The sequence below is a fragment of the Salarias fasciatus genome, chromosome 22 (assembly GCF_902148845.1).
Source record: "Salarias fasciatus chromosome 22, fSalaFa1.1, whole genome shotgun sequence".
In the NCBI taxonomy this organism is placed as follows: Eukaryota; Metazoa; Chordata; class Actinopteri; order Blenniiformes; family Blenniidae; genus Salarias; species Salarias fasciatus.
This window is the reverse complement of record NC_043765.1, coordinates 3,854,782-3,870,731: the sequence shown is the minus strand read 5'-3', so window position 1 is coordinate 3,870,731 and position 15,950 is coordinate 3,854,782. Positions and strand designations below refer to the sequence as shown.

At 49.0% G+C, this 15,950-nt stretch overlaps 1 protein-coding gene across 1 annotated transcript in view; it reads right to left on the bottom strand.

Annotated features, from left to right (window-relative positions):
- ext1b (exostosin glycosyltransferase 1b) overlaps nucleotides 1-15,950 on the bottom strand; it is a 113,127-nt gene continuing 97,177 nt past the window's right edge. The window contains exons 7-11 of the mRNA XM_030082158.1: nucleotides 12,776-12,874; nucleotides 6,194-6,283; nucleotides 4,065-4,225; nucleotides 3,301-3,472; nucleotides 1-3,151 (exon numbers count right to left, since the gene is read on the bottom strand). Of these exons, the coding sequence (XP_029938018.1) occupies nucleotides 2,966-3,151; nucleotides 3,301-3,472; nucleotides 4,065-4,225; nucleotides 6,194-6,283; nucleotides 12,776-12,874 (708 nt within the window). The 3' untranslated portion in view covers nucleotides 1-2,965. The remainder of the gene's footprint in view (nucleotides 3,152-3,300; nucleotides 3,473-4,064; nucleotides 4,226-6,193; nucleotides 6,284-12,775; nucleotides 12,875-15,950) is intronic.

Genomic DNA, 15,950 nt, shown 5'->3' with positions numbered 1-15,950 from the left:
GTTTCCTCTCCCAGTTGTGTTGAACTTCAAAATGTTAACTTGCATAATGTTTCCCCACCACCACACTCCTGATTCAAACGGGTGGAGAGGTTCCCCCCCCCCGCCTCGACATCCATCACTCTCTGAACCGCTGCAACCAGAGCCGGACCCTCACCGTGAAGGTTCCCGGTTCGATTCCCAGTGGTCGGTACAGTCCTCTGAATGGTGATACCAGGACTCAACCGTTTCACAGCTCTCTACACCGTCCCTCTTGCATGGCAGCGATGTGTGGATGTGACACAGTTAAAGCAACCAATCACATGAGAATAAAGCCAATAATCTATCAATAGTCTGTATTATATACAGTGGTATTGATAAAAAAGTTCTTTCTGATGCAACTTAAACATTTTTGTCAATTATTTTACAGTTTTACTTGATTTCCTGGTCATCATGTGGTTGGAAAGACACTAAATATAATACCTGCAGCCAAAATGTAATTAATCTGAATGCACTGTGTGAAGCTTTCAATCAGCAGAGTGGATTCTGCAGTTGTCAGTGTTACATTATTTCTTGCTGAAGAGGTGAAAACGCCTCGGAGAAGTAAAGAGCTTTCAATCCCCGTTTGCTCCTCGGCAGGAGTGAAAACCTCCTCTGAATTCCGGTGCGTCGGATGAAGCCCGAGCTGCTTGTGAACGCCGTGTCACGGCCTCACGCTCCCCGTTTTAAAGCACAAAGGCACAACAGCAGAATCCGAACCTGAACCCGGCTGCTTATTATTTTCCTCCTGTCTTCATCCAGAATTTACAATTTAGCTCCCGCGGAGAGCGGAGATGGAGCGGCCCTGCGAGCCCCGGTGAAACTCTCAGAGTGTGATGGATGCTTCGGCGTGAAAACCTCCAATAAAACAAACAAAAACAAATACCTGTGTGGATTATTGTGCACAGACAACAAACTGAATAAATACCACACACTCCCCCTCAACGTCACCGGCCCCACACTTCTAAATTCCTCTTCCTTTCAAAAATAAATATATGTCTATGTACAGAGCGGGGATCAGTGATGGTGGTGGGTTTTCTTCTTTGTGTGTGTGTGGATGATCAGCTGAGGAGGCGGCGCCGCTCCTCTGAGATGACGAGCAGCGACGGATCGATATGGACACACGTGATATGATGGTTTGAAGACGAAGAAGAAAAAAAAAAACCCATGAAGGTTGGAGTTTCTCCTCGATGGTTCCAGGAAAAACGTCCAAACGTGATCTTCGAAACAAAAAAAACAAAAAAACAAACAAACACAGGAGCTGGACGTGACTGACCGGCGCTCAGCATCCTGAAAACAAAAACCCGTCGGCGTGGCGCCGCGGCCGAGCGTGTGGCGCTGATTGGCACGCCCGGCCGGGGCGTCACGCTGGCGGGAAGGCCACAAAGCACGCCGCTCTGAACCCGGAGGTCCAGAGAGCCGGGTTTAGTCGTTCTGGCCGGCGTCACGCCGAGTTCTGAACGCAACCGAGCAGAACTCTTCGTAACACCCGTGAGATAATCTAAGGTGCGAAACGTGGGGCGCTGGACCGGCGGGCTGGCGCTCACGGGGGCAGCGCAGGACGAGGGGTTAAACTCAAAGTGCTGAAGGCGCTGCCCTCCTGAGGCCGGCGGCCCGTTAGTGTTCGCTCGCCAAGTGAAACGTCAACAGAGCTCCAGGAGCCGTCGGTTCAGTGGCTGCGAGGCGCTCTGATATGTCCGAGGAGGGGAAACAAAACATCTGGCCGCGACGCGACGCGCAGTGAAACTGGCTTAAAGGCAGAACTTGATGGCAGAATGGCACTGATGTCTGACAGAAATCAAACTAAATCCTCTCCATAAACATCTCCTCCAAAAATGATGCCGGGCACTGAAGACCGGCGAAGTTTCCTCTGGAAGGACGGCAGATAAAAGGAGGAAAAGGAGGAGGAGGATGTGGAAGAAGAGGTGGAGGAAATAAAATGTGACAGAAGAGCTTGGGTTAGAAAGCAACGTTCTGCTTCATTTCATCCAGAAATGTTCATTTGGCTCATTCCAACGGAGGGAAAATGGACTTCACTCCAGCTTATGGTTGGATGAGCCAACTTCTCAGGGCTCACACACACACACACACACAGACGCACATACACACACGCGCACACACAGACGCACATACACACACGCGCACACACACGCACAGGGAGCGTGAGCGTTTGATTGTGACGGGGGTAAAAGATGATGAACATAAGTGGGGAAGAAGATGAGAAAAGTACGACTGCTGTGGTGAAAATGGGACATGAAATGAGATGTTGTTCAAACTTGAGTGAGAACAGACGCCGATGGAACGTCAGAGAAGAACCGGACGCCCGGGGACCGGCGGGGTGCGTTTGATAAAGCTTCAGAAAAGAAAAGAAAAGGGGGGGGGGGGGGGGCTGATGGCTGCTTTCCAGAGAGGAAACTGGTTGATTACATTTTGAGCTGCAGAGATGAAAGCGATTAAAAGAAAAGGAGGAAGGGGGAACAGTGAAGCCACGGAGCTGGTTTGTACAGAAATCAAACCAGCGTTGGGAGCGGGGTTCCAGTCCGGTCCGCGGTCCTGATGCGGACTGTGGAGGGTCCCCAGGATCTGTCCCACTCCGTCCCTCTTCTACCGACCTGCGTTTTTGTGCCCAGGCGAGCCGGAGCGTCGTACAAAAAAATACTCTGTGCAGGAGTCCTGGTCGTCAGTAGTGCGTGCAGCGCGTCTGCACGTTTTGGCGCCTCCACCAGTTCGTGGACTGTTTTTTTTTTTCTTTTTTTTTTCTTTTTTTGTCCGAACGCCATCTGCTTGTTTTCGATTCACCCCCCTCCCCCCCCACCGTCCCTCCGGCGCGTTACGTCCCGGCGCCGTGGTCATTGGCAATGTGCTGAGTGGAAGACAGAGCTGCGTCTCTCCCCTCCACCGGGTCCCGCCCCCGCGGGGTGGGCTCGCCGCCCGGGGGGCGCCGGTCCTGTCAGAGCTTCTCGATCTCCCTGTATTTCTTGCGGAGGATGGAGACGGCGTCCTTGAACAGGACGGTGTCCAGCCGCATCTGCGAGTGGACCAGCGGCATGCCGCCAAACCAGCTGGCGAACCGGTTCATGCAGGTCTGCCGCTGGGCGAAGTGTTCCGGGTCGGCCCAGCGAGACGAGCGAGAGGACTGGAGGGGGGAGACAAGAAGACAAGGAGGGGGGGGGGGGGAAGACACGTTAGGAGGCCTGCTCCGGCATGAATCGCAGAAACAACAGGGCGAACTGAAAGAGGATAACGTGGATGATGCCGGTGTGGCGGCGCCGCCGCCGCTCCTACCTGTCCCATCATGGTCTCCTTGTACTGCTTCTTCTGGGTGACCTTGATGGGCGGCAGCCTGGTGATGGCCGAGACCAGGAAGTTCATCAGGATGTCCTCGCAGTTGGCCATCTCGTCCACCTTGCTCTTCAGCTTCGTGGGCAGGTAGTAGGTGTACAGGTAGTGATAATATCTGGGAGGACGGGAGCAGAGCAGCGTGAGACACCGTCTACACCGCGACGTCTCAAGGGAAAAAGGAATCGATTTCGCGTGTTTAATCCAGAAAAAGGTTCATGTTTACACGAAACTGTATAGAAACTTTCATTTTTAATCAGTTCTGATCAAAGTCTTCTGACTGGAGGCCATGTTAGCATTAGCATGACGGTTAGCTTCCTTTGCTTCTCTTCATAGATCAGGTTTTAGAGCATCTTCCTCCCACTGGTAATAGAAGAGACGGCAGTCCCTGAGTAACTGATTGACTCTCTGAGCGACGGTTGAATTGAAGCTGACAGGCGTGCGCTTCCACCAAACTCAGGAACTGTTCAGGGCCGTGTTGCTCGCAAATTGACATTTTTTTTTGGGGGGGGATAAAACATACTCGGTGTCAAAAACGCCGGCTTTTCCCGAGGCTGTGCCACACTGAACATCACACCCGCTTTCTAATCTACAGATCGGCGCATCAAAGTGCCGTTTGAAAAGACAGACAGGAGAACAGTGGAGAGCGCGGCGCCGCTGTGATCCCGGCAGAACAGAGGGAGAACAGACGGCGGTAAGCAGGCTCTCACCTGTGGTAGATGGCGGCTCCGGTCAGCACCATGGAGTAGTCGTTGGTCCACTTGGACGTGTAGCCCCAGCGCTCCTTGTTGCTGTCCCAGAAGTGGCTGCGAGCCGGATAACCCACGATCCGCTCGGGAAAACTCTGCCAGACGGTGAAGGCGAAGTCCACCTGAAACACACGGCGGATTCCTCTTATTACCGCCGTTCGTCATCTGCAGCTCATTCAGCCTTTATTACTCTTTAATAAAGCTTCACAGGCCGCGCTCTTAAGAAGTTACCAGTATTTCTTTGGATTATGCAGATTTGTTGATATATTTTTAATATTCCACAGGAGCTCCTCAGAACTTCTTAAATTTATCTACAGTCATTCTTTGAACAATGCGGCTTTTTGGCAGCATAAATTATTAGAATAGCGACATTTCTAAAATAAAAAAAATATGAATCAAAAAGACTTCCTATTATTGCATCGTAACTTCCACATAGAAGCAAATCCAGCTTCTGGCTGCTGGAAACTGAGTCTGCTGATGCTTTTAATGAGGAGCTCCGTTCATACAGCGGGCTGTTTTTTAATCTCTCAGGCCCCTGTGATAAGTTTGCATGTCTCTATTTTCACAAAACTAAAAAATTTACTACAGAAAATGACTCCAATCTCAACGTAAAGCCAATTTTAAGGAAAGCTTCTGCTGCAAAATCCAGTGAAAAAACACAATCCGAGGTCTAAAAACCAAGGCTCTGTTTGAAATTTCTACAATTTGCTTGGTGGTTTGGCCATATTGGAGCCTGTTTCTGGTCACGTTTTCTGGATCTGGAAAACCTGCAGACTGAAAAGGAACGTCTCTCTGTCAGCTGATTGGTTCCTGCGGATTTCCAGCAGTCATATCTAGTAATTAACAGCATGTAGGACTTTCCGTGTCTTAGATAAGGTAATGTCTTCCTGGAGATGGATGATTTATCAGTACAATTAAGCACCTAATCAAAGCCTGACTGGAACAGGAACGTCTTCAGTTATGTTCTCGTAATGTTGAGGAACCAAATGAAGGTTTAGTGAGTTTCATTTCACCAAAAACTGCGAAATTATTTACAGTCGATTATGTAAGGCAAAACACAAAAGAGCGAGTGAGGCGGGGGAAAAAAAAGAGACAAGAGAGGCAGCGCTAACGAGAGAATGAGAACACTTCAGTGAGAACACAACAGAGGCAAAAAGCTCATCAAGCACAAAGCCGTCGCTTCCTGAGCAGCCGCCTGCAGCCAAGCTAGTGTGGCGGCGATCAAAGAGCTCAATCAAATAATTAGACAAAACCATCAGAAAGGCCCGGGCCGCCGCTCAAACGGCCCGCTCTGCATTACACCGCATGTTACACACCAAACTACACCCAGAGAGCCTGGAAAAACACACACTTTATCTGCTCATCCTGCCAGAAGTTTTCACATGTGAACAAATCCCGGAGGGGAGGAAGAAGAAGAAGAGCCAGACGCTCTTTCTCTTCTCTCTCGCTTGCAGTGGGGGGGGGGGGGGGGGGGGGAAACAGAAAAAGGAGCTGAATATTGTTTCAAAAAGGAAGAAGAAAACTTTCCATGACTCTCACAGTCGTACATAGTTTCCAGCTGAGCCAGGATGTGGAGAGTGAGTCAGGACCATAAAAAACATGGCCGCTCATTAAGAGGAGCCGCTGTTGATCCTGAGAGTCTGGGAACGGAGTGTGCTCCAGCTGATCCAGCTGCCCTGATGCAGACCGGCGCGGGGCTGACTCAGTGTTTTCAGGGGACGACTTTTCCAGTCGGCTCTGCCATCTTGATCCTCTGCACAAAACAGCCTTTATGGGACTTGTTCAAAGCAGCATCTGGCTTCCCATGGTGCCGCGCCAAAACATGTCCCCGGGAAAAAAAACAGCACCAGGACCAGAGGGACCGGACTCCAGTCCAGAAAACAGGAGGTGGAAAGAGAGAGGGGAGCGAGGCCCTGGCAGTGAAAGGTGGGGTAATTTAAGAATCCAGCAGCGGAGCGAAAACTTTAAACGGAAAGTAGATCAGAAACGGAGGGAGGATGCAATAAGAGAAAGTTTTCTGCCTTGTTTAGTCTCAGGGGGGAAAAGAGAGAGCGCTCTGTGTGCTGCTCTGCTCTGAGCCGTGGACATACCTCGGTGGTGGACAGCACCGTGTCTTCGTCCAGGCTGAGGACGGCGTCGGTCTTGATGCCCTCGTAGGGAAAGAAGCGGCTGCTCATCACCTGCAGGGGGCGACACACAGGGTTAAAACAGAGCGAGTGGACTGGGAGACGCGAAAACCACCAAACCCCAACAAGCAACAGCTGAGTCACTTTCCCGCTCGGATTTTTGCATCGTTGTGCTTTTTGTTTACACCGACTTGGTTTTTGCATGCACGCTGTGGCTTTGTTCATTTGTGTTGTGACTTCTGCATGCTTGTGGTTTTGTCGTCATGTTGCAGATTTTTCACACCCGTCGTGGTTTTTTGCATTTGTTTTTGTATTTCTCACTGCGGCGACTCGTCTCGTCCTGCAGAGAACTGGGCAGAGAGACTAGTTAGGATGAAGATTGACAAGATAATACTAACCTCAACTGTTTAAAAGTTCATTTATTTTGTTTTTTGGGAAATGCTGTTTCGATTTCAGTTCCACCGCAGCTCACAAAAAGCCTAAGAATTAAGGATGCATGAGGTTTAATAAATGATGCATCGTCTGTTGTTGTCCAACAAGACGATACTTTAAACTTAAAAACCAGACCTGGAGGCGCAAAAACCCTGAATGACACATTTATTAGATCCAATCGTGAGAAAAATAATTCAACTTTGACCTCCTGTCAGCAGAAATAATCCAACATGCCGATATTCTCCACAACGTACCGATAGCATCCAGCTTCTGGAAAATAATGAACTAAAGAGGCAAATCTGAGTCCTGTTTGGGGAAAAACAGCTCAGAACAGGTGAACTGCTTCCTGCGGAGTTCGCTTTGTTTTCGTGGAGGTGTTGATTCAAAGACGACACTTTTCATCTGACTTGATTGAACATGACGTTTCCATGGAGACGCTGAGATCCTGTATCAACGAGCCGCCGCACCTCGACGGCAAAACCATCTTTTCTCCTTTCAGCAGCTCGATGTTCTGCTTTTTGACAGACCGGATTGTGTTTTAAAAACAGAGGAGATGATGTGTCTGGACGTCCTCCATCACTACATCCATCAATCCAAAATTTCTGTTTCATAAACGTTTAGAGTGAAGGTCGCAGTCGTGTTAACATCCAGCAAAAGTGAAAAGATAAAAAAAAAAAAAAAAGAAATAAAAAGTAAAGACATCGCAACTTCTCTCTACTAACAAATCATCTCTTCTTTATTTCCCACCTCTGCTGCTGAGTAGGAAGCACAAAGTTCCAGTTTACAGGTTGGTTGTTTTTTTTTTCCCTCCGCGGCTGAAAACAGCTGAAAATCGATGAGTCGTGAGTTTGAATCATGACGGTAAAAACACAAAGCTAAAAAGACGCTGGAAATGTGAGTGGAGCAGGAGGAAAACCACCCAGCTGCACCGAGAGTGAACTCTTCACCTCACCAGCGGTCACGATCATTTATTCATCTGAAAACACGGAGTGTGGCGGCTTGAGAGGAGCGCAGCGTCGTACCGGAGTCGAAGGCTGGGGGGCAGTGTTGAGCCAGACTTCTATAGCTTTGGCTCTCTTTGTTGGCAGTCGAGGTGAATTCGATTAGCTTCAGTGGGTTAACGGAATAAACCAACATAGATGGTTTCATCTATTCCTCCCATTTCTGCTTCTTTCGCGACTTAATACGCCATCTGGTGGTGGGAGCTCGTATTGCAGCGCTAATCAGATTGACAGACTTATTGACTTCAGATACTTTACAAGAAACACATCGCAGAGTTGCTTTAGAGAAAACCTCAGGGCTGTTTTATTGTTTTCTGAGAAAATTTGACGCTTTGCTGCTTCAAGTTGAACCCGGCCGCTCGGAGATCTCACTCTCTGGATCTCCGTCGACGGAGATAAATGTTTAGGTTCTTTGCTTCCAATATCTACTGTATACATTTTTAATGATTCCACACAAATTCATGTGATTCGGGGGAGACAGCGCTGTCACGGAAATCACGAGAAAAGCCAATATCCGACACTCCACTGCGGGCTGCGCCCCGTCGTTTTCAACAGTGATGGAGTGCTCATACACGTTTCCATTACTGCTGCGGGGTCGTCTTTCTCTTTTAAATCAATAAAAACACATAAACGCAGGCAGAACCGGGGCCTGAGTCATGTATCTTACATGTGACACTTTCCCTCTTCCCCCTCGCTGTGCTGAAAACAGAATATGTATATTTAACAGACGCGGAGGAAACCAAACTGTATAATACATGCCGGTCCTTGAGTGTTAGCTGGAGGCAGAGAGAGGGATGGTGGATGGTGGGCGGCGGACGGATGGAAAGATCAACATCTTGAGGATATTTAGACGGGAAGTGTTTGGTGTGTTGCCGTGACGAGAAAACAGCAGCCTGTCGTCGGCGAAAGAGCGTGCGCGCCGTAAACGAGATGTGTGCATCGACTCACACAGCCTCCCACACGAACGCCGGGCGGCTCGCATAAACGCGCGGCTCTAATGGACACAAACACATCCACAGGCGGCGTGCGCGCCGCCCGGAGAGGCTGTTATTTAGTTATTCAGCACAGCTCTGAAGGTCAGACCGCGGTGAGAAGCCTCCTTCTTTGAAAACACCACCTGCGCTGGAGAGGAGCTCTGCATTTGCATTTAGGAATAGTTGGTGTTTCGCCTCTTTTCTCCAGAAACACCTGCCATTGTCATGACGCCGGTGGCGTCACGACCTGCAGGTTTACCGCTCCTGCAGCCGAGAGCAGCGACAGGCCGCGAACACACACACACACACACACACACACACACACCATGTATTTCTTCACGCGACACGCTGCAGGACGGCGCGGTGGGAAAACACCTCAGACAGGCACACACCTGCGTCAGGTCTTCACACACTGGCGCCATTTCAGGAAGAAACCACGATGTAACCGGCGACGGAGGCTGATCACAAACACCACCGTCAGCCTCACAGTGTCAAAGGTCAGCAGGGCCGTCGACGTCGTCAATCATCAACAGACACCAAAGATACACGATCGCAGACACAAAACGTCAAACAAACAGAATTACTACCACTGTTATCTCCTCTCGTTCTTTCTGATTCTTCTTATCTCACACCATCCTCTAAGTTCAAATTTAGCACCACGACAAATCAACACGCACTCACTGCATTTTACAGGTTTCCTTTCCTGAAATTAAGGATTCTGCAGCCTCACTCTTTGGAGACCTTCGGGAGAGTTTCTTCGGAAATCCGCCTCCTCATGGATCTGTGCTGCTCTGTCTTTATGTAACAGTAATAACCACGCTTCGCGCAGAAGAAAATAACCCGTCCTGAGCTTGAGTTTGTGTTCACATGGATGTAACGGAGCGGCGGGGTCAAGAGCGTCTGCTTCTCATCCACCCCGAAACGCTCCGGAGGCAACGGCAGCCGAGGAAGTCGGAGCCGTCGCTCATTTCGGAGGCGGCTGAGTGACAGAAAGAGAAAGCGCAGCGCCGGCACCTCGTTCAATCCGCCGCAACGTGATGGAGAAAACACCAGCGAAGAAGAGGAGGGGGGAAATAACAGCCAGAGAGAGAGAGAGAGAGGGGGGGAGCGACAAAATGAGGAGGAGAAGGTGATGTTTCCAGCCTCCCAGATGGTTTGTCATGTTAGAAGTGAGACATATCAGCCTGCGGCGTCCTGCTGCTCTCCAGGAATGTGAGCTCTTACAGCAGGAATCTGCCTCCAGCACTTCACCTCCTCTCTAAAGGACGGCGGGGCGGTGTGTGTGTGTGTGTGTGTGTGTGTGTGTGTGTGTGTGTGTGTAGCCTGTCTCACTGCTCTGGGACAAATTGTGAACGTAATTCCCAAAGAACTTTTTATCTAAAATATCTCCCCACATTTGCGGTCTTATTTGAATTTTAACCATCAGCTCTGGGAGTTTGATGGCGGTCCCGGTCGGGCGTCTCAAACCTGCTCTGAAACCTTTTCGAGTGACTTTCCTGGAAACAGAAAGTGTGAGAAAAGCGAGTCAGCCTAACAGCTTCTGCAATTCCTCTACGAGCTCAAAATAAAGCCGGGACTGGAAATGTTCTTCACCCGCTATTTCAACTGAGAACGGAAAACTTCTGTTGCGTTTTGGGCGCCTGTTTACACGACGTCGGCACTTCAAGTCACTCAAAACAGACTTTATTCCAGAAACGGCACCGAGAGTGGAACGTTTTTTGAAGTGATTCGACTCCGTCTCCGTAGAAACGAAGGCAAAACGCAACTTTCTTCTGCCAATGCTCAGTATATGTACAAAAACAAAGTTTCCCTCCAGAGTGTCCAGATTCTCCTGGACCTGGATCCATCATTTCTTCTTCTACAGACAGAGAATCACAGTCACCAACTAACCCCAAACACATGCTTTTGAGCGATAGGAGCCGAAAATCTGTGCATAAAAAAAAAAAGAGAGGAAAGAAAGGAGGAGGATTAGAGAAAGAAGGAGAAAGAGGATGAAGCGAGGGTGAAGAAGGAAGCGGCAGGAAAAAGACGAGAGGAGAGAAATTCCTCGCTTCTCTCTGTCAGTGTGAGGCTGAGGAGCACAGCATGGCTCGGCACGGTAAACACAGCAAACTGCGCACACACACTCACACACACACACACACACACAGAGCTCGCTCTTGGCGGACACACGGCGGCCCCCCGCTGTGACTGACAGCCTGGGAGAAGCACTCGGAGCCGTGGGAAGAGCTGCACCATAAACCGGCCCACCGCCGGGTGACTGACACTGATGTGAGAACCACTTCCTGTGACTGGCAGGTGGAGTTAAGTCCTCGCGGGAGGCGCCGGGACGGGCGGAGGCACGGCCGTGAAGCGTCGGCACGCCGCCCTGCAACAGATGCACTTCACCTTCAAGAAGCCATTAAAGCTGAGATCAGCGGGGTCAGGAGGGGGTCAGGAGGGGTCAGGAAGGGGTCAGGAAGGGGTCAGGAGGGGGTGAAGAGCCCCTCACAGCCTAATGAGGCCGTCATAATAAACGCCACCGAGGCACGCTCCGGGGTGAACGTCAAAACCCCGGACGGCGAAGGAAAGTGTCGTTGGTGAATCTGTTAGTCACAGAAACACAGAGAGGGAAGAATTCTGGGAGGAAACATGGCTTCAGGTTCAAGTTCAATTGAAATGATGATTGGCTTCAGTCACTGTTAGAAACGTCATTGTCATCAGTAGTTTGTTGTGAGCTGAGGTCCGTTCCTGTCTGAAGTGACGGATGTTTGGTCTCCAGGTCTGACCTTCCTTGGTGTGAGAGAGTCGCCAGCGAAGACTAAACAGTCTTTGTGTTTAATCTCTGAAAAGCTGAGCTGTTTGAGGAGATTCTGACAGCTCCTCCAGCAGCCTGTCAGGCTCTATTCTGTGACTTGTCTCATCTTGTATGATTCTCTAATAAATCTCACACTTTTCAGCTGCTTTCAGTCTGATTCCTGTTCCTGTCTGCTTTTGAGGTTTCACTGGGAATTTCCCCGACATTCACCTTCTGCCAAAAGTCGATTGTGTCTAATTACAAACTAAATTCACTGTTGAGGCGATCATTGTCGACGTGGACATGAATGTGAAGGTCGGCCACTGTTAAGGTTTGACCTTAGCTGAACATAAAATCTGAGAATTCAGAAGGACGGCACACCACGACGAACAAAACCGGTCTGAGTTTTCCAACAGGATTTCTGGTTAGTTTCAGTCCCTGAACTGATAAGAAGACTGTTGCTTAAAGATTTCATCCCTCTTAATAAACATAAGATTGCGTGCTTTTGAACTGTGGGAGAAAAACACGTGTGCACAGGGAGAACATGCAAAACGCTGCTCTCTGAAGCATCCAGGTGTGTTTGTTTTCCCTGTTGCTCAGCTATTCATCTCATTTCGACACCTTTGTAACAAAACATTATTATGTTGGCGTTATTTTTCTAGTCATGCATCTAATTTCACTTTTATTTTGAATAATTTATTTTTTCCTGTATTTGTAAGCGAGTCCCTGTTTGTTGAGCGCCTCGTTTTAATGGCACCTCATGCTATTATCCAAATTCTTTACAAGGATTTTCAGCTATCCGGATCAAACATCCGGCAGATGAGCCGACAGTGAAAACTCAACCTCGCAAATGAGCAATTTAAAAATAGACTGCAGTGATTAAACCTAACATGAGAATGAGCCGCTCTCGGTAATAAATAATGCTGCATTTTAACAGCTCCTTTGTCTCTCCAACACATGTTTTGCCGCTTCTTTTCTGCTAATTAGATATTTGGTTAAGATTGAATAATAAAAAAAAAAACTCCACACAAACACAAATTAATGCTTTAAAAATAATCAACAGGAATTGCCATTTCTACGAGCTTATCAGTCGAACTCTTAAAAAAAAATAAAAAAAGCCTTCGCCTTTCGGGCAGCCTGAGTTTATTTTAACGTGGTGTGTATTATTGTCATTACGGAGCTTTAATTAAAAGCACACAAACTGTCCTCTAATGGAATCAGTGCGGCACAAATCGAAACTCATTAACTCGCACAAACTCTCACGCTGGGTTCAAACCGTGGCACCGTACAGTGCAGCTACTGTAAGAGTGTGTGTGTGTGTGTGCGTGCGTGTGTGTGCGTGTGTGTGTGCGTGCAGGCTCACCTTGTTCTCCCCCTCCAGGACGGTGAGCGGCACCGTCCCGAGGTTGGGCCAGCGGTGTCTTCCCGGCAGAGCTTTGTCACAGTTGTACAGGACGATGATCTGAAAGGTGGAAACAAAGGCTGTGATCCGGGAACCAGCGGCTGTTCGCCACGCTCAAGCTGACCGGGTTTCATTTACCCACAGACTCTGTGACCCCTCCCCCCCCCACATCCGCTTTATTCACACAACATTCAACATTTTCAATTGAAAACACAAAGCTGTCTTTGCGTTTTGATCGTCCGTTTACACGACGCTGCTCAGTTAGCTTAGCTTTAGCATCTAGTGTCGCATGATTAGCTCAACATAAAGGAGTGATGCTAACATTAGCATGTCTCCACTCTACCCGTTATGTATCGGCAGCCTCCAACTGGGAGGTTTCCATGTTGGCTGTTCAGATTTTTCCTACCTGGAAGTGGGAATTTTCCCACCTTTCAGATATTAATGAGCCCACCAAAATTCAGCTCCTCCTCAGAGAAATCCGCTTCCTCCTGCTCATGTGACATTTACATGCCCCGTGGCCAGAAAATGTCACCTTATCACAACCTGCCCGCGAGCGAAGGAGCCGGAGGGGCGACCCGAGTGATAAAACACGTTCAATTATGGCTCCGCACTGCTTTTTTTTCCCCCCATTTCGGTCCATAACCAGCCTCGTCTCTGCCGTGACACTGAACACATTATCCAGGCCGCCCGATCCGCCTGTCGCCTCTCCTCCAATCACACCATGTTTTACATTAAGAAGTCATGTCCACGGTCGCACTGGTGTCATGTTTTATATGACTCCACTGCTGCTCGGCGACCTGCGGGTCAGCTGACTCGCTGCACACCTCATTAATATTTAATAGGAAACGCACACATGCAATCCGGTCCCGCCGCACACGCAAACACACACGCGTGTGCGGACGGCTACGCTCCGTCGCCGTTGTCACGTGTCTCAAATCTGACATGATAAATCTCGATGTAATAAAAACCTCCACCGGCAGACGGTGAATCCGCGGCGCTGCACCAGTTTAAAACGAAAACCTGTTCAGGAGGGAACCTCCGCTTTATCTAACGATCTGCCCGACATCAGCGAGTCTGCTTCATCTCCGAAGGTCCAGTTGAGACTGGATCTCTGTGTAAAACCCTCAATCCGAAAACATGCTGGTTAGGCCAATTAGTGGCTTCAGTGAGAATCTGTGTCTGATCGTCCGTCAAGCTTCAGCCTGTTCAAAACTAACTTCCTCCGACGTTGGAAAAACTGGAAATCAGCAGTAAGGTTGCTGGTTATGATGCAGTTTGTGTCTGGTTTTTGCTCTAAATGTCAGAAAGCTGGACTCTGTTTGGGCGCCACAGTACAAACCTGCTGCTCGAGTCCTGGATGGGCAATGAGATGCAATAAAAACATCAACTCCACTGAGTGAGGAACTCACAGATCCAGGCAGAGGAGCTTCTGTCTGAGCGACCGGGTCCATCTGGACCTTCTAGAGGAGGTCTGAGATCTCTGAGCCTGGCTCTGCAGGTTTCCTTCTGGTAAAAGAGGTTTTTTTCTTTCTTTCCACTGCTGCTTTCTGAAAGGTGGTTTTGTTGCATTTGACGCTGTATAAATAAAATTGAAATGAAGTGAATGTTGACAGACTGAATAAACGACACTCTGACTCTGAAGGCTCCCAGAGAAAAGCGGAGCAGACACTGGCACCTTTCCTTTATATCGAATTTCAGGTATCTTTGTACTCTGAGGTTACATTTCACTGTTCGATGTCTCCGTTAAGGTGACCGCAGCAGCTGGAGGAGCAGGTACACCAACCAGACACCAGGAAGAGCGGCAGCTACAGCTGTTTGATGAAATGTAAGATCACCACACTGTCATCAGCGAATGCATAAAAAGACCAAACCTCCTCCTGTCACTGGAGGGAACAACAGGTACCGCAGTGTGTGAATCCACCGGTGCAGGCTGATCAGAGGCAGATGGCGCCCAGCCCTTCCCGGGTGCTGCCGGCGGCCTCGTGCGCGAGCGCGAGCGCGAGCGTGCATAAATGGCTGCAGGAGGAGCGGCTCCCGAGGAAGAAACGCTTCCACGAAAAAAAATATGCGTGCGCGGTGGCACGCGCCCAGCGGGAGGTGCGCCGTATCAGAGAGCGCTTCAAAGGCGTCCTTGTGTCCAATTTAGCCTCCTCCACCCTCGCTGTTCCCTCATTCATTTATTTATAACCCTGCCTCCACCCACCCTCTCTCCTCCTGCGTACCTGCCTCTCCGCTCGGCGTGCGCAGAACGCAGAATGCAAACACTAAAAACAACAATAAGGAGGCGGCGTTTATTCCATCAGCCGGCTGTTACCGACCAAACGGCTGCTCTAAGTATCAATAATGGCGTGTGTGGCTGGATTTTACAGCGCAGAGCCAAATCAAAGCTCACCGGCAGTTTTCACTTGAGAGGAGATTAAATGAAAAAAGAAAGTGTGGCTGGAAGTCATCAAATCTGGAATCACATTTTCATTTTCTATCAGGCAGTTTGGCCGTAAAGAGTGTGTTGCTGGTCAGGGCCTTTCTGTGTGGAGTTTGCATGTTTTTCTTCTGAGAGAAGAAGAAGAAAGCTTTTTAAGAACTTCATATGGAGTGGTGAAACAATTCCACAATAACCTTTAAAATTAAGGTTTTTCTTTGCTGTGGTGGAGAGCGGGGATGGAAGTATGGAGAGGCACTGATTTCATCCTCGAGATGCGTCATTACAGCCTGAGCACAGAGAACACAAGACGACGTGTCCACATTTTCACAAAATTAAGGCTGCAAATGACAACAATCTCAACAAAAAGCCAAATTTAATGAAAAATTCGGGTGCAAAATACAATTAAATGTCCTTGAAAGTCCTCTAGCTGTAGCATTCTGCTTGTTTTTCCAAACTCGCCCTGACAGCGTGGCTTTGATGGCAGCTTTCATAGCAGCATCTCTGATATCTCAGCTCAGTGTTGTGACTGCAACTCTTAAGAAACGTGTTAAAAAAAAAAAAAAAATCAATGTGTTCTGAGAAATGTCTCCCATTTGCTTCGTGGTTTGGCCGGACTGGGGCCTTCTGTGGGCCGGTTTTGGGCCCACGGGCCTCATGTTTTGACACCAGTGATTAAAAATCAAATTATTTGATGCGCTTTATCTATTGATGAAT